We start from the raw sequence: 23,564 nt of genomic DNA on the forward strand, positions 1-23,564 counted from the left end.
CCAAGTCAACCTATTTAAACGTAGTGACATGTAAAGGAATATGAAAAAGCTAAAACGTTGAATTTAAATTGTAATGTCATCGCAGTACTGTTTAATTTTGCTTGCTTCGCTGTCAGAAGAAACAAACGAAGACTAAAGCGTGAATGACGCTCTGTATACGATTTTAACGCCCTATAAGTTCGGACACTTTTTAGCGCGGACCCGACGTCCATATAATTGTAAGTCAATGGTGAGAATACATTAATATATATTTATTTAAAATTATTATTTTGCAGGCTTTTGAATATTGACTAAATAATAGATTTTTAATCTAATAAACCTATTGAATGCAAATAAACTTCATGTTTTACGTAATTTTATATTAATTACGAGCTGCGGCTGAAAAGTAATTTTCAGTATGAAATGTACTCGTACATAGAAATAGGCAATGCGCTTATTATATTTGTTAGAAAGGGACAATATTGTGTTAAAAAAAGTTGTTGCTCATTTGTAAACATTTTGTACATTCAAAGCGAAATGTAAGAAATAAAATAAAGTCACTAATTTTGAAAAAGAAACAAATAACGAATGCGCCGCGTTAGTGACCGGTATTATTTTGACATCGAAAATAGTCAAATGATATATATACACCAAATTGTTCACTATTGATTATTATTATTTTTATTTATACACCAAGTTGTAGAGAGAAACCTCGTACGTTTTATTTTTTTCAATATTTTCATAGGAAACATGTGATCCTATCGACATCTTGAGCGTCACCAGTCCAATTTCCGCAGCCTTTCCAGCGGAAAAACTCGCACAGGACCTCGCATTGAAACAAATAATATTTTTATTTTCTTATATACTTATATAGAAACAGCTGGTGCTAGTAAATGTTCATTATTAATTGACAAAATCTGGGTTACCTATCAGTAGCGCGAAATGACATTTTCCAGAAATAACGTTTGATCGAAATTTCATAACCTCGAAAATAATTTTGAGAGGAAAATATTTTTTCTTTTAAACCTAACTTAACCTAACCGAACCTAATCGTGTCTTTGCGATAAACATTTAACATATCCTGAAAGAACAACTGTATCGTTATAATTCGGTTTTCGGTGTAATGAAAATTCGAACAAACGGTATTTCGGACAAAAAAATTTTCGACTTTGTGATAGGTTACCCGAACTCTGTGATCGACTGGCTTGCACACCGGTTTTCATGGTGTCGCCATCTCTGAGGTCCCGCTTTCGATCTCCGGCTAGGGAAAAAACAACTAACATTTCTGTATTGTCTCGGGTCCTGGGTGTTTGTAGTACCGTCGTTGGTACCGATTTTCCATAATACAAGTGCTTTATTATGTTTGTTTATAGAAAGATCGAACACTAACAAAAAACATGCGATCCGGCTGGATTCGGACCTGTGATTTTTGTATTAATAATTATAACAAATTAGTGGAATAATTTCACCTGAAAATTATTGAATAACAATTCAATAAAAAATTAAATACAGTGAAACAACTTTATACTAAAGGTTATACAGCTTATTCGTACTTAGATGATAAAAATCAATGGTAGTGACCCGTTTAGCTTTTGCAGGTATTCTCGATCTAAGATGTTTGAAATAAAGATTGTAAATGATAAATGTATTCAAATATATATTTACCAAAAGCCATAACTAGAGTTTCTTGCTCATTCTTCTCAGGGCAATCTGCCTTGTGAATGAATAGTAGAATTTAATCAATGTTACGATTTCAAATGTAATTTGTTTACCTATGATATAAAGATTATATGATTTTGACTTTGCGTCAACCGATGCGAGACTCTACGAGCGCTACGGCGTAGCATTCGTAGGTGTTACGATTAGATTGTTTACAAAGATCACCAAGCCTCGTCGAGGGTGCACCTGCCGGGGCTATATTTGCTTGCAGGGGCACGCCGCCAATAACAAAAACAGGACCGCGAACGGAATTCGCTGTCCTTGCGGCTCTTACATATTGGGGCCACTAACAAAGCGGAGTATTCAAGATACCTATGTGCTGGTGAAATCATAGGCACACGGGACTTGTCAACTTATGTCTCAGGGTGACGGGCACCGTGGCAGTGCTCCTAAGATCTTTACGATACAAAGCTCAGAGTGACACTGCAACTGTTATGGACAGGCCTGTCGCTTATCAAATGTTTTCTAAAAAAAAAACTTTTTCTCTTCTTGTTATATCTGTTCTAATAACATGCGAAGTAACTATTTATTTAGCTTACTATTTATTTTTTATACAAACACTGGAGTCTTAACGTGGCGACCGCTCTTACCAACTAAGCCAGTAGATCTTACGAATTTGTCTATATCTTTTGCTGATCTTTTGTATTGGGCTTAAATGGTTTTTTGTTTTTTTGTATTTGTCTCGTATGCGTTTCGTTATTATTCACCCGATATTTCGATGAAACTTTGATGAGTTGTTGGTACCATGCCAGTAAGTTTCTGAATTTCAGGGCCTTATTTCAATAAACATGTCTACTGCCGAACAGACGGTTTTCCAGATGCACTTCAGAAGAACTGTTTTATCTTTCGGTGGCATTGCAACGCATTCAGATAGTACATAATAAAATTTACGTCACATGGACCCTGTTAAAGCGTACCTAATAAAAGCTAGTATATATATTTCCTCACGATATTTTCCTTCACCGAAAAGCTGACGGTAAATTTCAAATTAAATTTAGCATTAATTCCGAACAACTAAGAGGTAAGCTCGAATTCGAACCTACCACCTCCGCTTGAAAGGTGGTAGGTCAAACTATCAAGCTGTCACGGCGTAGCTATAAAAAGCTCTACTGCTACTAAATAAAGAGCAGTATCTAGCATATAATTCCAAAATATAAATAAAGTTGTAGGGGAAATACGTTCAAAATGACATAGGGTTTTGTTATTTAGTCATAATTATTTAGTGGTAATACACAGCGCAGTCATATTCTACACCAATAGCCTTTGGTTCATTATTTACTGAAAGTAATAAACATTTACAGAATAAAAACAACAGGAAAAAATAATTCGTAGTTTAACTGAGATCAGCCAAAAACCATTTCGTCCATATACAATGGACAGCGACGGCTCTGAGACGGATGAAAGGGGTGAGTTCACGCTTTGACAGGTTGGTAAAAGTCACTTGGGTCATATGATGCAGTTGTCAGTTGCGTGCTAGAGTCCTCCAATTTCAAATTTCTATGTCATTTTGTTCATATATGTCATTTTGTACGTATTTCCCCTACTATCATTGACTTACAAATAAATGGACGACGGGTCTAATACAAAAACCACGAAAAAAATGTCCCAAGTCAACCTATTTAAACGTAGTGACATGTAAAGGAATATGAAAAAGCTAAAACGTTCAATTTAAATTGTAATGTCATCGTAGTACTGTCTAATTTTGCTTGCTTCGCTGTCAGTCGAACAAACGAAGACTAAAGCATGAATGACGCTCTGTATACGATTTTAACGCCCTATAAGTTCGGACACTTTTTAGCGCGGACCCGACGTCCATATAATTGTAAGTCAATGTTAAAAATCATAACTTTTTTATGAAAATACATCTACTAGCCAGCTTTTACTGAAATCAGATACCGGAAACCGGTTTCAATCCCTAGTTTACCACCCTTACAGGTGGAATATTTTCTTCCATTTTTTTTTATAACACCAAGTGACGGGACGAACAAGTCGTGCGCCTGATGGTAAGCTACACGCCTGTCCATAACAGTTGCAGTGCCACTCAGAGCTTTAAATTGCAAAGATCTGAGTATTGCTACTGCGCCCGTCACCCTGAGACATAAGTTGACAAGTCCCATGTGCCTGTAATTTCACCAGCACCCTAATGCTGACATTACTGCTTGGCGGCAGAAATAGGTAAATGGCAGTACTAACCTAGACGAAATCTGTCACTCTACTGCTGTTAAAATTGCTCAAGGAAGTATCAACTTGAGGCTCTTGATTCGATCGATTGAGCGCAGCGCCAGGAGACCTTAGGCGAAGACTTAGACAACCGGCACAAAGTTCTACGTATAACTCCGTTACTCCTGTAGCAACTACGCTGTCTTCGCAGCGGATCTGGCATGTAACTTAAATGTGCATCCGGTAAACCCCAGGTCAGTGACGTATAAGTGAAGTGCCCAAGTGTCACTCATGTACTTTCATAAACTCTTAGTGCAGTGTATTAGCTCTAAGTATACTTAAAGGTAATCTTTTGTATGTAACTAATAAGGGCGGTAAACATATTCATACCCTCCCTTTGTAAACTCGTGGGAGTGAAAATACTGGTTCTCTATGCTGTACCTTTAAATTTAATTATAACATGTAACTCAAGTAAATTTAAAATAAAGCTGCTGGTTATTTCTACTTGAAACTTGTTTTCGTTGTGTGTAAGGCGCCCTTCCTTCTCCTCGCTTATAAATTTTACACGCAGCATCGGGTCAACCAGAACTCACCCACCAACCAGTCTCATGCTCACTCAAACCGACTGGAGCTGACCATTACAGTGGCCCGTCTGTCGGTTTTTTACAGAATATATTTCGGTGAGTGTGCCCATGAGCTCCATCAGCTCATCCCGCCCACTCCCTTTTACCATCGGACGTCCAGACGTACGGCGGGATATCATACATAATTGGCCGATATTCCCTTCAGGCGTAGTAAGCGCTTTTCATCATCTTTTATTATGCGCACAGCCCAGGAATGGAATTCCCTGCCTGCGACTGTATTTCCGAACTAACCGACTGAATAGGTATCTTCAGGGCAAGCTCATTCCATCGTAGATCCTATCTTTGCTCCACAGCTAGGTAGTGGTCAAGAGCAAGTAAAAAAAATAATTAAATGGAACCACGTAACGTGCATATGTACAATAAAAAAGTACAGTCGAATTAAGAAACTCCTTTTTTTGAAGTCGGTTAAAAATATTTTTATTACCTTGAATTATTTATGTTGCTTGAAATCTTGTTATTGGAAAAAACAACTAAGCACTGTGTGTTCGACTTCAGAAGAAGAAACTTCAAAAGACTTCTTTACGGTTATTGTTTACGACACATGAAAAGTGACATGAGGTGGTCGTATCAGTCCGCTAGTACAATGGCCCCGCCGTGTTTCAAACTGAAATATCAGAGGGCCATCTGCGTCGTGGGTGCCCAGCATCACCAATGGCCCGTCTGCGTTGTAAATCACGGCGTATTGAATTAAAACACACATAAAACTTATTTTACTGCACAGCCCGACTTTATGTCCGTCCGCCTGCGTGTAAAAAATGCATAACGCGGTATACACTTGACTACGTATCGCTCGTACGAGACAAGACGTTTTTATAGGAAACTTTAACGCAATGTGTGTTCTTGTTTGATTACAAATTTCGTTTATAACAAAGATAGAAGCGACCCAGTGACGAGGCGTAATTATGACTTTAATTGCATTTTATTTTTTACTGAATATCATGATGTTCTTACTACAACGACATTCGTCTTTTTTCTGCGAAAATACTTTTTAGTGATTAAATTTTTATTAAATTGATATTCAATTATTTTTTGTGAAATTACATTCGAACCGACGTCTTCTTGCATACCGTGCCAGACGCTATACCAACTAAGCCACGGAACGAACCAACGGACCTCACGAATTTTTCTATGCGCTTGCGTCGTGTCTTTGTATTTGGTTTTTCAACGACTTTTTAGTCGTAGCGCCATCTATGAGAAATCTATGACAGATTTATCACCCAGTTAGTACCTTTACAGCTACCAGTCCTGGCGAGAGATGTTGCTATTCACTGTATTAATTAAATTTTTATTGAATTGATATTCAATTATTTTTTGTGAAATTACTCCACTAGTTAGTACTTTTTAGTGGTACTTTTTGGTTTTTAGTAGAAGTAGAGCTGCTTGTGAAAGAATTTGTCGTACTTCCACCTTACCTATTTCTGCGGCCAAGCAGTAATGTGAGCATTACTGCGTTCCGGTTTTAAAGGGAAGAGAGCTACTGAAATTATTGTTTACTTTTTTACTCGTTCTTCTTAATGGAATTTCGACGATTTGAGAATAACGAGTCTGTATTAAAAAATGGTAGGATGCAGGTCTTTCAATCAAATAATGATACATCAAATATTGCTACAGTGCGTTAGTACATACTCAATTTTTCAAATTACTCTGTATTATTTTTCAGGGCAAATGTTCCTGATGAACCGGTTCTTCGACGGCGAGTTTATGACGTTCGGCCTGGACGTGATAGCCTACATGGAATCCGATCAAGAGGATCGAATCGACCCCATGATTTACATATTTCCCAGGTAACATTGGCAAATTTTGAAATATGTATCAAATGAATACGACAAAAAGTTATTACAATTTATAAATACATGTCGTACAAAGTAAAGGCACAAAACTTTCTGAATCATCAGTGGAGCAGTGCCAAGTAACTTTGTATTGGTTTGCACGAAAATGGCTATCGCTCCACGTACACGAAAACTGTGAACGACAGTAGCATTTGATCATCATCTTAATTAATCACTCAACCGCTGCAGCGAGCGGTATGTAGCAATATATACATTATCCTAAAGTATTCCTTACCCTGTTTTCAGGATGGTGAAATGCACAATGTTCAACAAGTTCGGTTCTTCGGGCGAGGTGGAGCGGCACGATTCGCTCTGCATCCTGCCGCTGAACGTGGTCAACGAGAAGATTTATGTCTTTCTCTGGTTCTGGTTCGTCATTCTCGGCTTCCTTACCTTGTTCACGCTCATCTATCGGCTGGTGCTGATCTTTTCACCGCGTATGCGCGTCTATATGATGCGTATGCGCTTCCGGCTAGTGCGCCGCGACAACATCGATACCATCGTCCGCAGAAGCAAGTTGGGCGACTGGTACTTGCTGTATGTTCTAGGGGAAAACCTCGACTCGGTCATCTTTCGAGACATCATGAACGAGTTCGCCAACAAACTGAACCACAACTACCAACACCATATCCACGGCGTGCCGGACGCGTGACCTCCAATTCCCGGGTGGGTGTTCCACACGTGACTAACGTCCTTGCAGCGCGACATGGACCCACCTGTCTGAGCTGTGTCTAGCTACGTATTCACAGTATTCAGATGAATAGTAGGCCCAGTCCGCTGCCCTGCGGCACCTCGCCGTTTCCTGGACATTACAAAGTGTATCAAAGACTTCTTTAGATTAAAGAATCTTTATTCGGTACTATGTAATCGTAACAGTGCAATTAAACACGCAATAATAGTTTTTACTTAATCTTTAAGATTGTGATCTCAGGATGAATCCTATCGAAGGCCTTTTGGAAGTCAACGTCGACGGCTATCTATCCCATTAGCATAGTGTTCAACTTTTAGAAGTATTTACCGATAGTTTCGCTGCTCGTAGAAGTTCTGGTCATCGGAACCGCTTTCTCCTATAGTCTAGTAATAATCGAATCGAGCACATGAGAGCACACAAGTTAATTTTTTACACTATTAATCACTCGCTAAGGATTTGACCGACCAATAAAATTAAAGCAATAATTAAAGGATCCAATTTAATTAGTAGTGAGTAGGTAACTAGTTGCAATTGAAAGTATTATTGGAGTGGAGGCATTCAGCTGGCGAGTATTGGAGTAAAGGCGTCTGGCGTCAGTGGTCGGCGGCGCCTCAGGCGACACGCGGCACGCCCACACGTCGACCCCGCGGGTCAGTCAATCTGATTGAAAGAGCGCGCCAAAAGACATTTTCGAATTATAAATTAGGTTCAAATGAGTATAGGTGAAATAATAAAAATCTTAAATTGTTCGAAACATAAACCAAAATTGCGAAAAATTAAAAACGAAATTGTCAATTTCGATTGTAAAAAAAATAGCGAATGAGAACAATATTCTTAATTAGGTCTCGATGAAATCTTCATCTCGGTTGATTGAATCGAGGTAACGTGTTGAAGTACCTATTAAAACGATCGTATCTGGTCGTAAGAAGGACATAGTTGTGTGTTTAAGAAGTTAGTTCGGAACTGATGTAATCACTGCCAAGACTGTAGAGTGTATCAAGTCAGGACCCGCTATGTTAAGCTTATGATGTTATGTCATCTAAACGATTGTACATACCAACTCTAAGTTGTTAATTGTATTTTATATATATAAATGTTATTAATTATTTTCGTTAATATCTAAAGTTTAGGACGTAATTGTTCTGCATCTGTTTCCAAATTGAAGTTGTTTAATTTAGTGATAAGACGAAAGTCGACAGTCAAATTGTTATTTGCAGTTATTGTTTAGTATTTAAAGTTCAGATATGACGAACCATTTTGTCTCGGGACAGTGCCTGTAATGGTAATCGCAAACCCGTCCACTTTGATGCATCACTCTCATCGAAGACTTCGCTTGGTGATAGTGCGATGCGTAATATGAATATTGCAAGTTAACACAGAAATAATCAAATTGCGGTACGTGACGTGCGGACGGATCTGCGATCACCATAACGCACAGTCTTTACTACCTTGTAATAAAGTGTTTTGTTGTGGGACTGACAGCATTTAAATATCGATCAGCGCATCAAAGTGCCTGCACGATTGGCGATTTATGTTCGTATGCATGACCCTGTTTATACGAAAGAGATAAAGATAAAAAGTAGTATTATAGATAATTGAATTAAATGGGAGTCATTATCCCTAACTTACATCTTAAAAGAGATCTTAGAGAATAACCTTTGGGTTTTTAACGTTCTCCGCTTCCTTAATATTATTCAAGATTTTGTAACAAAAGGTAATGATTTATTTACCATAATAACTTTACAGGGTTAAAAATTCAGGGGATGAAATAAATCTACAAGTGGTTTGTGTAAATGGACATAAGTGCGAATGTGTGATAGTATTCCTGCCGTGTGTCTTCATATATTAATCCACTTATTAATTATATACGTTTGTATTTTTGGGTACTAAAGCTCCTTGCACTCCACTGATGGTTACGATATTTTCACATTGTCAATTGAGTACCAAAACTAACATACTTTTTACTTACATGAGCCCGGGAAAATCTTACTAGCGAGATTCAGAAATTACATGAAACGGTACTAACGCCATTAGTATTAACAAAACCAATGAACCCTAAAATTAACTGAACGTAATTAAAAGAACACCTTTCCATAAAATAAGTATTGAACTAAATAAAGATTATTTTTAAACAACAAATTAAAAGTAAACGTGTGAAAAACGTACATTCAAACTTGTCATCCAGGACGAAGAGAGGAGATTCTCAAAAGAGAAACCCGCATAAACAATTCGCCCGCCATTATTATTTTTAACAAAAGCAAATATTACCTATAATACTATCGATTACAGGAGGTCACACCATCGAAATAAGATATTGTTTATTTGCTCTTAGCCTCTCATAATTCTATCACAATCGATCTGACCTGACATCTAAATTAGCGTAATTGAAACAATACAATCAATAGCGAAAGAGACAGATGCTCTGGAAGCAGTATTTTACTATAGCAATGGTACCGGCAATGGCAGTGTGCCGCGTCGAATAAAATTGTCAGGCGTTCCGCTTATTTAAGATTAAGGGTCGAGACACAAAACAGCGAATTCGCAACGCAGAAAATTGCGACGCATCTCACTGCCATCGTTCGGGTAACTATTCCAGTTTTGTGTTTCGACCCTAAGAGAAAATGTTATCGATGTAGATTTCTCAAGGCAAGCGGGTTACGTGTTTAAAGGTGTCTTCTTTTGTATAAACAGAGTCTTAGTAAATAATAATGTAAAAAAGGTTGTTTGTCTGTAATATTGTAAGCAGTAACATTTAGCAATGCTGATTTCCATAACAGTTCTCGGAGATTGTAACAAATAAAGCGTCGCTCGCACAGCCGCGGTGGCGCTAAAATATTTCGTCATAAATAATTGACATTTAACCGATGAACATAGGTTGTTAAGGCATAGTCCAAGTTTATATCATAATGGCGTATCACTCAAATTACTATATTTACTGTACGTGCACCCGGGCGGCTCACCCGAGGCAATAGCCTCTCAAGAACCGAATGAAGTTAAGTGACAGATGTTTGTGACCACCCTGTACCAGTGTACAGGCCATCCAGCCAGCGGTGATCTGGAGTCAGAACCTGAACTTATAAGATTCCTGTGCACATTAATGTATACGTGTCACGCCTTCGTGTACATTAATGGCGAATTCCATTTACCTTAAAATTCCTCTTAATAATACAAAGGTCGCCGCGTGGGCCAACACGTAGATTAAATTCAAGCCAGACTCGCCGGGACCCGGGACGCTCATTGAAGTTAAAACGTAACAGCTAAATAAATAGAGCATAGATGCACGCGGTCGCTTCACGGCGGCAACGCGGACTCCGCTCGGCGACCGCGGGCGACCGCGCGGGGTGAGCGTAATTAAATTCTCGTGTCGTGTCGAATAAATGGGCCTAACGTGGGGCTGTTTCAGTCAAATTAGCTTAATACAATATTAAGATGCAATACGCCAAAATGATATAAAATTAAAACCTCGCACTACAATGACTTTTTTCCGATACACCCTTTCCGCGCCTCCGCGGCTGACAGGGCGACCTAAACTGTGGCAGAGGAAGATTGTACGCTATAATATTCTATTTTCGTTTCCTAAACGTCGTCTACATACATTTGCACCCTCTATTTTCATCAGGTTATTTGCTCTTTGACAGGTAATTTTGCTTAACATAATACGAGGCAGACATTGACATGGAGGCAGACGATACTTTTGATTTTGTTTGTCAAAGAGTAAATAAGTTTACTGTACAATTTGAAAATGAATCATTAGTGACAAAAATGCATGTGAGACAATTTCTTTTAAAAAAAAAGCTAATTTTGAAACACTTCTTTCAAGCGATTTCCTTCCGAGGCTCGGCAGCATTAAGATGGTCTTTTTCTTTGAAGTTTTGTAAATTTTATTTAAATTAACCGGTCTTTTCATTAAGACCTAAATACAAAATTGTTAAAGGATACGTGTATCAAAATTAGCGTATATAACTTTTTAAATTATTGTTAATTCCAAAAAGTCGAATCCCACTTGTTTTGTTTAAACCTTTTATTATAAAACTCTAAACACTTCACTTTCATGTTTTTTGTAAACTCTAATGATAAAATCTAAATTGAAAATCATCTAAATCAACAAAAAAAGAAAACTATATTAACCCTAACTGCACAAATACTTTAAGCTTTCATATGGACAAGTGGGACTCGGTTACTTTTGTTTTCAAGTGAACAGTCTTAGTTGTGTAAATAACTCCAATGCATTATTATATTATGTTCGTAAAAGAAGAACAAAAATAACGTCTCCTTACTTTCTTAAACTCGTATCTTAAAACACAGTTACTGTAATGCGAAAAATGGATTATATGTACAAATTTTGCAGACTGCTTTCAGATACACACATTTCTATTTCACATACACATATTTACACACTGGCTTTGTTCACCTATTCTTAAAGTATTGCAACCAAATTAACACCCTTGATAAGAAATTTAAAATAAATACAAAGTTTTGCCATCTTCTGAATAAGATACGAGTTTGAGAAAGTAAGGCATCGATATGGCAAAGTAAAAGCTATAATCAACTAAAAGATGTTACACAACTAAGTATGATTCCACCACTACCAAAAATGTAGCCAATCTCTTGTCTGCCAAATATCGTGCCAAAGTAACAATATCTAGGAGGAGTGATGGAGGCGTTACCAAGGGATATCCAATAAATAATGGAAATTATGAGCTTTTTTATTATATTTTCCTTTCCATCCTACAAGGTATATGCATCTAAAGCATAAATCTAAAGAGTCTACATAGGACACTTTAAGTTTCCGGAACTGGCCACTTACATAAACAATATTTAAAAAGTAATTACAACATTTAAAAATGGAACTCTTTGGCTGTAGAATACAGTTTGTTTCAACGAATGTCACTTGTTTTTACATTGTGGCGTCTTTTTAGAAAGTGGTTGTCTACATCGCCAAGGATTTAACTCGTGAAAATTTTCGTAGTATGATTTTCTACGACTCTAAGTGTAATTGAACAGCTCAGCGGAGCTTCGCTCGGCTTCAAACTGCTTTTGGCAATAAAGCACGATGCAAGACGACTATTTATAGCTGGTTTGCAGAATTCAAACGCGATCTAATGAATTTAAGTGACGAATTTCGTAATGGTCGCTCGTCCACTGCTGTGAACAACAAAAACATCGATGCTGTGCTCCGTATGATCAAAACAGACAGGCATTTGACATACCATGAGATTCAGGTATCTTTGGGCATAGGCATGAGTCAAATACAATAAATACTACACAAACATATTGGTGTGAAAAAACTGTGCTCTCGGTAGATCCCACACAATTTCTCTGAGGCTGAAAAAATGGATCGCGTCACTTGGTGCAATGCCATGCTTACCAGATTCAACAAAGGGGCATCAAATTTGGTGTGGAACATAATCACAGGTGACGAAACATGGATTTATAGTTACGATCCCAAAACAAAGCAGCAATCGAGCGTATGGGTCTTTCGAGATGAGCCGAAACCAACCAAAGTGGCGCGCGAGCAAAGTGCATCTAAGCGGATGATTGCTTCTTTTTTTAATAAAACTGGACAAGTGGCCACTGTTGCTTTAGAGAATCGTTGTACCGTGAATAGTGATTGTCACATGACCATATGTTTGCCTGAAGTTATTGACAAACTCCGTAAAAATAGCCGTAAACGCCTTATCATCTTGCACTACGATAATGCCAGTTCTCACACGGCCAGACAGACAAATGAATTTTTGAATGTGAACAACGTTGATCTTATGAGCCATCCCGCGTACAGTCCCGAACTAGTACCTCGTGATTTTTATTTATTTCCAAAAATTAAGAACCAGTTACGCGGTCAACGATTTTCATCACCTGAAAAGGCTATCGAAGAGTATGAAAAATATGTTTCAGAGATTGTCACGGAGGAGTGGCATAAATGTTTTCAAATTAGTTAATTCATATGATAAAGTGCATTAACGCTAACGGAGAATATTTTGAGAAGCAATAAATTCTTTTCTGACCATTTATAGTATTTTTTTCTTATTCATTCCGGAAACTTATAGTGCGCCCCACGTATACAACCCAAATGGCTTTGCTTGATTCCGAATGACATTGAAAGTGTTAAACCAATCACTTTGGAAAATCTATATAGTAAAAATCTTAGTACTGAGTAATAAAAAACCGACCTCAAAAGTTATTCATCGCCTAGTTTACCACCCTTAGAGGCGGAACATTTTCTTCAATTTAAATGGGACTACTACATCTGAGGTACCATCTTTCCAGCAAAATAAGAACCATCAAAACCGGTACACAAATCCGGAGTTATCGCGTAACATAAATACTTTATAAAACATAGAGTCGAATTGCAAACCTCCTCCTTTTTTCGGAGTCGGTTAAAAGTGGAGGGTATACACCGATTACTGTGTGCTGTGAAAACGCGAATCCTAAAAATTTTCACGATCAAAAGAAACTCAAACTAACCTCGAAATTGTAGCACAAGAAAGCCGCTGCATTTAATAGGTACTGTAGCCTAGGGACGTAGTTCAGGTCGCGTAGCGAGAAGTACTTTATAAATACAAACTGGGATTATCTTCATAACTAGATATTTATTGTGTTTTTCACATATTCACTTATGGAGGCTACTTCTAGATCTGCCAAGATGTTCTTCTTTTCCTATCCTATTTTTTAAACACTTTCTAAATACAAATCTATATTCACTCAGCCAGTACTTCTACTCATAGAGTAGAGCCTAGACTACAGTACTTTACACTTAGAATAATAACGCATAGAATGATAGTTTCATATCAAACGAACTGTCACAAGTGAGGCAAAAATCAAATTCATGTAGGCTAGTTTTAGTAGTAGGTTAATTTTCGGTTTTAGTGAATATTTATATAAAAACACAAGTTGAAACGCGTCACTTCCTTCTGGAATGTGATGTTAGTATCTATTTTATGTTTGTCTGACGTATTTTTACACTCATTTACCGCACATTTCGTCATTTTCAGCTAAAATTCTTGAGCTGTTCGCGGTGCAAGTTGACCTTGAGCACTGAAGGCCCGCCCGCTCGTGTAGGCCCTTTTGGCGCACTTCAATTTGCCTCACTTGGCGTGTGCGGACTAGGTTTCTATGCGTTATTATTCTAAGACTTTACATATATCAAAGATTTTCTTTATATCATCAGCGTGCTGACTTTGATTCAAATGGGAGTCGATCGGGTAGCCTCGAAATCAGATGGGTTACTGAGCGAGAAGATGAACCTGATTTCTACTATATCTTCCTAATTTGTGAGTTAAATCACCTATTGTTCCGATTAGAAATGACAAAAGTTTCCGATCGACACTCGAACGAGAGGCAATCAAAATCAAGTTGCTGAACTAAACACAACACGTATAGCATATAATATACATTTTTCAAATAATTTTAATTCCCTACCGCTCGACCAAGCAAAATAAGCAGTTTTAGTACGGGAAAAAATTTAATTCGAGCTCAAAGTATTTTAAACGACAGCTACATGACAGTTATTCCAATACTCGTAGTACTTACAATAAAAATGCATCATCGATAAAAAGTTACAAGTGGCGCTATCTAGGCGTCTTCAAGATATCTGTAGATATTTGATGTTCTCCTTTATTAGATCTCGCTGAGATACACTTAGTTAATAGGTAGGATGACTATTTTAACGGATTCAAATACAGTTGAAGGCCACAATGCAGTTCCAATAGATTAAAATATGAAAATTTTTCTTTTACATATATGTGCAACGTCAACCCTCGCGTTGCTTTATTCCCCCGTAAAATTTCTACCACCAATCGTAAGTTTGATTGCAAGAAGAACGCAAATGCCATCAGCCCCATTAAGTAGACATAGTATTGCTCTCCTGCTCCAAGATCAGCACGGTAAAAAAAGGAAAACCAGGAATAATTTCATTAGAAACATCAAAGTTGCTGTCTGTCTCTTTTTAGATCTAGTCTGTGTTGCGCTCACACAATCGTCGGACTCCTCAACGATTGTACCAGCTTCAGATATAACAAAGAACTCCCTTAAAATAAAACTAATAATTGTCATAGATCTTTTGGTATTCGACGTACGTACGTCAAGCCTATACAAAATTTGTATCACAGTCAAGGGAAGATTCCAACCGTTATGTAACATTTCAAATACCATCTGTGGCCGTAGCATGGCAGGATATGTGTGATAAACCTCCCAGTGACATTATGTATTTCGAATAAAGTAAGTCTGTTTTTTTATAATAATAATAACGTACACACTCAACGTAGCCCCGCACTAGGGAAACCCTGACACGCAGGTGCCATGGACACACACATAGACAACCACAAATTACACCCTAACTCACGAGAGAAATAAATGTAGGCCATACAAATATTTCTCCCGGCCCGGGAGCGAACCTGGGACCTCTGCGTGGCAGTAAGGTATGGTAACCGTTCGGCCACGGAGGCAGTTACAGCAACTATTATATCAAGTGACATTGACAAACACAACAAGACAAATGACAACAGTTACAGTGCCACTCAGAGTGTCTGTGTAATCGCAAAGATCTGAGGGGCACTGCCACTGCGTCTGTCACCCTGAGACATAAGTTGACAAGTCCCATGTGCCTGTAATTTCACTAGCACACTTACCCTTCAAAACCGGAACACAGTAATGCTGACATTACTGCTTGGCGGCAGAAGTAGGTAAAATGGCAATACTTCCCTGGACGAACTCTTTCACAAGGAGGTCTACTGCTACTTAACTACTAAGCTCTACTGCGGTCCCTATCTACTGACTCCAGAGATAGGATTTTCCGGAGAGACTACGGGCTCGACAGCAAGTCCAGGAGTACAGCGGGCGTCCGGGCTAAGCCCTCCGCCAGTAATACGCCTTTGCGCTCGAATTGTGGACCCGGACTTGTGTGTGAACTCGCTGGGGTTTGTGGTTAGCTGCAGAGACGGACATGTTTGTCAGCCCCGGTTGGGTGTGGCCGGGGCGTCTATCTTGTGACCAGCTAGCGCATCTTAGTAGCGGTCTAGTTGAGGGCCTGAAGCCAAGAGACGCGTGGGGCACGGGAGTTCCCCTTTAAGTTGGAAGCTATTAAGTTGGACATTGTCGCAGGACACAGCAACCGGCAACTCCAGCACTAGCCCGGAGATCTAGTAGAGTATAAGCTAGATATCCTCCGGTCCCTCCAGCCGCTTAGGTTATTGGGAACTGGAGAGACGTCGTTTTTCGGCATCGGGAAGTGAGCGTGCCTTACAGCTCCGCCACCAATGAGGAGATTTGGTACTAGTTGTTCAATGCGCAACGGGAAATGAGCTTGTCTACAGCTCCGGTACCTATCTGGAAAATAGGGAGGGTACTGTACGTGGACCCGGGGCGGCTCACCTGAGGCACTAGCCTTTCTGAGAACCGGATGAACTACGTGCAAACGTGCTGATCTGAGGTTAGGACCGGAATTAGATGGTCCCTGTGCGAGCTCGCTTGCACAGGTCATTGTGCCCTTCTCGTACCTAACCTAACTCTAGTGTTTTTACATATTTTACATTAAAATTATTATTGATGTATTTGTAATTACTCTTATGTATTGAACTGTATTAAAAATGTTCTCCTCACCTTTTTCCAATAATTTTTTTTGTTTGTTTTTATTATTTGTTTTCATCTCGTTTGTCGTGTCAATTTTTCCGTTTCCGAGGATGTTTACCGGACACCCACGTTGCGTTACACGTCGCGGTCCATACGTGTTTTAAATAAACAAATGGTGTTAGTGTTTTATTATATTATTATGTATGTTAGTCTATAAGGTACGTATTTATGGGTCTTATGTAACCTGAATATAAATAAATAAATAAAAATAAATGAAAAAACAATTACTATGAGGATATTCCGTTTCCAAGTTGAAGTCAACTACACATGCTGACGTTAAATAAAATGCCCTTACATATATTTTATAGTAAAAGATTTTTACTGTGTACTTCAAAAGTGGAAAGCTGACATTACACAAAAACAGACCGTATATTTTACAAATAAACAGGTAGACAATGATCTTTATTATCCTAAACGACGACCTTGGGGCAACAATCTGGGTAGGGCTTACTTCTATCCTGGACGATCCTACCCGGGGGACCAGTTTCCACTACTGTACATCTGGAATACAAAAATATTAATTAATGAAAATATCAGTTAATTAGGGTAGCAGTTGACAACGTCGGTGATCCAACGGTTCGCATGGTTCGATTATTGGTACGATAAATTTGACAGATATACAAGCCATATTTGTGTTGCAAAAACGAGCGATTCGTTCTGTGTACCGTTTAGGTTCTCGAATTTCTCTTAGAGAAAAGTTTCGAGATTTTCTATCACGACTGTGGCATCACAATACATTTACTCAAATATTTTGTATGCCCGTAAAAATATACACAATTTCGTTAAGAAGAATATATCCATAATATTGACCTTGGAACTAAGTCCAAACTCATGGCACCACGATTTCGTTTAAATAAGATAAACGATTCTTTTATGGGGAACTGTAAATAAGATTCCGGAGCATACATTAAGATTACTATTTCCTAAGTTTAAAACTTACATTAAAAGTATTTTAATTGAAAAGTCATATTACAAAATTGAAGAGTATGTGTTAGATAAAGATGTATGGAAAGACGACATGAGTCTAAATTCCACACAAATATGATTCAAAATGTATTGTATAGCATTTAAGTTTATTTGAAAAGAGCAATCTCTAGAGTTTCTTGCTCGTTCTTCTCAGGGAGGTCAGCGTAGTGAACGAGCAATAGCTTAAAAAATTACGTTTTCAAGTGTTAAAATTTATGGAATAAATGATTATTTCATTTGACTCTGGGAAATATTTGTTTTTAATTCGTTCTGGTCTGTATAAAACCCCAGTATGAATCCCGTTGCTCTAGTACACTTGAAATGATGTGGACGCCTAGCACAAGTTTCAAATCAAATCAAATCAAATCATTTTATTCGTCATGATGGGTACAATAAAGATGATAACATGTATTTTATGGTCGCCATGACGTACCATAAAGGCATACGAATTATATACTATTATTATTAATTATACTTGTCCAATACTTCCAAATAATAATAATAATAATAAAATAACACTAATAATTATTATTAAATAGTCATAAACCACTGATTATAGGCTTCCACCTTCACAGGACCAAGTCTTAAAATCTACAACAGTTAGGACATCAAACAAAAGTAATTTAATTAAGATAATAATCAATGTAAATAAATCAATGTCAAACAGTCACGTTCGTCTCAATAATAAATAATAAATTAATTAATGTGAAATTAGTTAGCAAAATTCCTTTAATGTATAAAACATTGACTTACAAATAAATGGACGACGGGTCTAATACAAAAACCACGAAAAAAATTGTCCCAAGTCAACCTATTTAAACGTAGTGACATGTAAAGGAATATGAAAAAGCTAAAACGTTGAATTTAAATAGTAATGTCATCGCAGTACCTACTGTCTAATTTTGCTTGCTTCGCTGTCAGTCGAACAAACGAAGACTAAAGCGTGAATGACGCTCTGTATACGATTTTAACGCCCTATAAGTTCGGACACTTTTTAGCGCGGACCCGACGTCCATATAATTGTAAGTCAATGGTATAAAATGATTTTTCAATTAAATACTCAAATAAAAAAAAAGTTTATTTTAATTACAATCTTATTATGCCTAAATTTCCAAATTGGAACGCAGTAATGCTCACATTACTGCTTTATGGCAGAAATAGGAAAGGTGGCAGTACTTCCCTGGACGAACTCTCACAAGGAGGTTTACTGCCGCTAGCGTAAATGTGTAAGTGTGTTAAAAACTTACGACTCGTATATAAGAAAGGCTTTTCCACAGCGAAATCCCATACATTGGTGCGTGGAAGGAGTCAACTGATTTAAGGGAATCATGGCATCCATTTCCGGAATGTAACAACCTTCTTGGTCATCTGTAAATTAATAATCGGTGAGATAATTAAGTATAGATGCGCTTTAAACTGTCGACACAAGATTTATATGCTTGATTTATATGTAAAGTTGGAATATAAAAATTAAAAATGTCATTAGATACAATACAATACAAGAAAAAGAAAAGCAATGAAGCACATTGCACTCTCTGGTAGGTATTCTGACCGCATACAAAAAAATACACATTCGCATCAAAAAAACGTATAAGAATTATAATTTAAATACAATTATAATTGCAAATTAACAACAATGTAATAATATATATTCAGTCTCTGTTTTAAATTGCAATCGGTCTAATTTCCTCAATATAAAAAAAACAAAGATGTAGAATGATGCCTAAATAGCGCCTGTTAAAAACCATGAGCAAATAAACTTACACGAAACTTAACTAATTGTTTTTGTTAGGCGTTGGCACTTTTCCTACATATTCTTTAATTTAATAATTAGGTATGCAAATGTAGCTCATGGGATTGCTACATCGGCACATTATCTTTCTAAATTATGAGTAAACTAGAAATTAAACATTTTTTGTTTGTATATCTAAAAAAAAAATTCATTTCCGATGTGGAAAGGAAAATTTTATTTAAAAATATTACTTACGAAATTTATCTGGTTTAGCATACAAAGGTCCCCGCGCTAATGCACCCAAAGCCACGCTCACAATTGCACAGTACACTATTGATTTCATCCACATTTTCTGTTTTTGTTATTTTGTGCAAGTTACAGTTTAGTATAGCAAAAAGTTTTAATACAAATCGTCAGTTTGTGTTTCATTTATACGTCCGGTTAGATCAGGTTATCACAGTTCAAGTAAGTTTATCTCACTACAATGACCTATAAAATATGCTTCATGTTCAGTAAATCATTCGTAACGCCTTTGCGTGGTTGTAATAACATTTGGATTGCATTGACCATTCCATTCTTAATATGGTCACATGATTTATAATATGCTCATATATAATAAAATACCAGATTGGTAGGTCAATGTAGACATTAAAAACTGATGCTAAATATTCAACATTTAAAAGCAAATTAAACTAATTATGCACGTTCAGACCAGCGTGTACCACTGGTGGAGCACGGACAGCTGGTCTATTAGGCGTAGTGTACCACTGGTGGTCACACAACACTTGACTTTTGTTATACTAATGTAATAAAATAATGTCGCTTTGAGAAAAAGTGCTGAATTTAACGTTCCCATCCTGTGCAACATTCAAATTTTCATAGTGTAGCTTGATATTGTGTAAGACAGTAAAAAAAATCAAGGTTTAAAAAAAGCATGAATTTGAAAAACGAGAATAAACACAGTAAATTATTTCTAATGCATTTGACTCAGAACTGCTAAAAAAATACTTAAGATAATAGGTTAATTAGAATGAGTTATAGCATTATTTTGCCGTGTCCTCCGGTGAGTTGGCACCCCGCCCTACACAATTTTCGGTGGATGGGGCGATGATGTACCACCGGTGGCCATGTGAGAATCTTTCTAACATTATTTAATGGTAATTTTGTTGAACGTGTTAAAAGTTACTACTCAATAGAAGACTTCTTGTCTCGTCAGTCACCTACAACTTCTAATAATATTGATGATTATAATATTCCAATAATATTGATTGACATTTATTAGACATTTTGTTATTTCATTTTTCAATATTTTTTTTATAAGAATACCTGATGAAAGCGACGAAGAGGTAGAGTACACATTTAAATAATGTCTATCTCTTCTCGCCTTGAAAAGGTCCAAGTTATAGCGTTTGTATGTGGAAGCGAAAAGCTTCGGCGATTCTTTGGAATATCTTCAACATAGTTGTGGAACACCAGCCTACGTCCAGTCGAATAATGATGGAATGGGGAAGGCGGAACTAAATTATGCAATTCCATTGTACAGTCTCCGTGATATGTCCTGTAGAATACAGATAAGCAGGCAAATTTAAGGCGGTGTTCAAGGCTCTGCAGCTTTGCCTCTACTAAATCCGAGTCACCTATAAGCCACTTGACGCGCTTTTCTAGTGAATCCAGCGTGGCCAGTTGGTATTTAGCAGGACATTACCGGACTTGTGCTTGATACAGTTGAAGCAACTGTCCCGGTGTGAGGTAACGCGTCACGTTGGAAAGGATGCCATGCTTCATGGGTGCATTTTTGGCCATGGATTCTATGTAACTGCCGAAGTTCAAATTGGACGACAGGTTAATTCCAAATAGATGAAGGCGGTCGGTTATCGGTACGGATTTATGACAAAAAGTCGGAGTCATGTCAAAAGGACTACGTATTGTGGAGAATTTTATATGAATTTTAATTAATGTATACTTATAGATTGCGGCACATTATCAGGATCCATATTTGTACAAGACACCTACCTATATGTCTTTTTGCTATTCATGATGCAATTAGTTGTGCATTGCACAACTAAGCCGTTTAATCTAAATTCAACCACCAACTCTCATCACTGGTAACGGAGCTGTAGGCACGCTCACTTCTCGATTCCTCTCCGTGCGCCTATCCTATTCCTATTATTCCTATGGGGCTCGATCGACCGGAAGATATAAGAGCACCTCACGGGCCATGCACTTCCTATTAGGCCCTTGTCCAAGCCGCTACTAAGATATGGTAGCTGCGCGCGAGACGGACCCCCAGCCACACATTACCGGGGCAGACAAACATGTCCACTTCTGCAGCTACCACAGGCCCCGGCGAGTCTATACCCAGAGTCCAGGTCCACCAGTGGCGCCCGTGAAGGCACATCACTGGTGGAGGGCTTATCCCAGACGCCCGGCGTACCTTGATCGTACCGGGGAGGCCGTAGTTTCCCCGGAAATTCCGATCCGATGTAGGTCAGTAATAAATTTATGAATTACAATGATAATAAGTAACATAAGGGTTTTATGAGCCTCAAATAAAATGCGGAATGCGGAATTAACTGTCAAGAAAAATAAAATACAGAAATTAAAAGGAAATCGATTATTACGGTTAACGTTACATTTTTTGCATTATTTTAAATAGAATTGCAAATGTTGTACGTTTTCTACTGTAAGATAACATTTATGATGAAAATAGAAATATATAGAGCTTTGACATTCCAAAAATATTCGTTTTTTTTTGCCGTGATGGAGATGTGGTTTGACCTACCGCCTCTGAAGCAGAGACCGTGAGTTCGAAATTTGACATCTGGACTCACACCTCTGAATTGTGCGGAACTTATGTGATATTTAGTGTGTGTGTCTAGACCGTGTCATGTTGCGGACTAATAAAAAGGCGGTTACTTTGGTATTTGACTCTGGTTTCACGGATCACGCGCCCATACTCACATGCATTGATCAATTTAAGACTATAAATTAGGTACTATATGCATGCATTTACGCATTAACTTCCAAAACGTAGTCAAAGACATAGCGCAAACTGATTTTTCAGCCATTATCAACTCTAACAATGCGAACATTGCAGCCGAAATGTTAGTGGCAAAAATCTCGACGTGTATTGAACATAATACCAGTGTCATCAGGGTATCGTGTAGAAAACGGATCGTAAAGGTCAAGAAGAACGTGTGAAGAACCCTCGCTTGAGAGAAAACCCTTTCCCAGCAGAGGGACTAATTAAAAGGGGTAAAGTTCGGGTTTTTTTTAATTTCAAGTGACGCGACGAACAAGTCCTGCGTTTCAGTGCCACTCACACACTTTAAATTGTAAAAACCTGAGGTGGTGCAGCCACTGCTCCCGTCACCCATAGACATGAAGTTGACAAGTCCCATATCCCTGTAGTTTCGCCGGTGATATAGGGACCCTTCCGACCCGAAACACAGTAATGCTAATATTACTGCATTGCGGCAGAAATAGGTATAATGGCAGTGCTAGTCTGGACGAAATCTTTAACAAGTAGCATTTTTTTTAGCTACAGCTACTAAAGTTATACTAAAAGCTTTCGTAAAAAAATGCACAAAGATGCCTGTAACGCAGATTTGCATAGTTTATGCATGGCAACTTCACTATTAGGTTTTAAGATTTAAATGAAGATTATATAATTAAGGTTCCTTTTTAACCGACTTCAAAAAAGGAGGAGGTTCTCAATTCGACTGTATGTTCTTTTGTTTTTTTTTGTATGTATGTTACGCGATAATTTGTGAACCGATTTTCATGATTCTTTTTTTGTTGGAAAGAGGGTACATCCATAGTGGTCCGATTTCATTTTGAAGGAAATCATCCACCTCGAAGGGTGGCTGTTCACGCATGAAGATTCATTTTTATAAATAGCGCCTAACTTTAATTTAGGAGCAATTACTTTAATGGTTGATTTTGCTATTTCTCCAATTCAAGGCGTTTTTCTCTCAATATACTTTGAGTAGTGAGAACCGATTTTTATTATCTCCAGTGTCAAGTCCTGTATAGTGGCGAACTATATTTCAATAAAACTTAGCAAATAGACGTAATTCCACGTACTTTTGAGGTCGGTTTTTTAGTACAGAGGTTATTTATTGTTCATTTAGCGTCATTTACATGTGTTTTATGTGTATTAAGTTTATTACATTAAGTCTTAATTAAACAAATCTTATCTTATATGAGTCAACATA

The 23,564-nt window shown here is 37.7% G+C and overlaps 2 protein-coding genes across 3 annotated transcripts in view; one reads left to right on the plus strand and one right to left on the minus strand.

Moving 5' to 3' along the window:
• The window catches only part of LOC113233077 (innexin shaking-B), a 204,675-nt gene extending 197,175 nt beyond the window's left edge, over positions 1 to 7,500 (plus strand). For both annotated transcript variants that reach the window (XM_026468055.1, XM_026468054.1), the window contains exons 5-6: positions 6,163 to 6,286; positions 6,578 to 7,500. In XM_026468055.1, the coding sequence (XP_026323840.1) occupies positions 6,163 to 6,286; positions 6,578 to 6,983 (530 nt within the window). In that variant the 3' untranslated portion in view covers positions 6,984 to 7,500. The remainder of the gene's footprint in view (positions 1 to 6,162; positions 6,287 to 6,577) is intronic.
• A 9,323-nt stretch (positions 7,501 to 16,823) lies between these two features.
• On the minus strand, positions 16,824 to 19,773 carry LOC113233417. The gene is made up of 3 exons (XM_026468547.1): positions 19,603 to 19,773; positions 18,863 to 18,983; positions 16,824 to 17,150 (listed from the first exon to the last, which is right to left on the minus strand). The coding sequence occupies exons 1-3, from the start codon at positions 19,694 to 19,696 to the stop codon at positions 17,060 to 17,062; spliced, it is 306 nt and encodes a 101-aa protein (XP_026324332.1). The 5' UTR covers positions 19,697 to 19,773; the 3' UTR covers positions 16,824 to 17,059.
• Positions 19,774 to 23,564: the final 3,791 nt, after the last annotated feature.

The sequence above is a fragment of the Hyposmocoma kahamanoa genome, unplaced genomic scaffold (genome assembly GCF_003589595.1).
Source record: "Hyposmocoma kahamanoa isolate Upper Pololo Valley unplaced genomic scaffold, ASM358959v1 78, whole genome shotgun sequence".
Taxonomy (NCBI): domain Eukaryota; kingdom Metazoa; phylum Arthropoda; class Insecta; order Lepidoptera; family Cosmopterigidae; genus Hyposmocoma; species Hyposmocoma kahamanoa.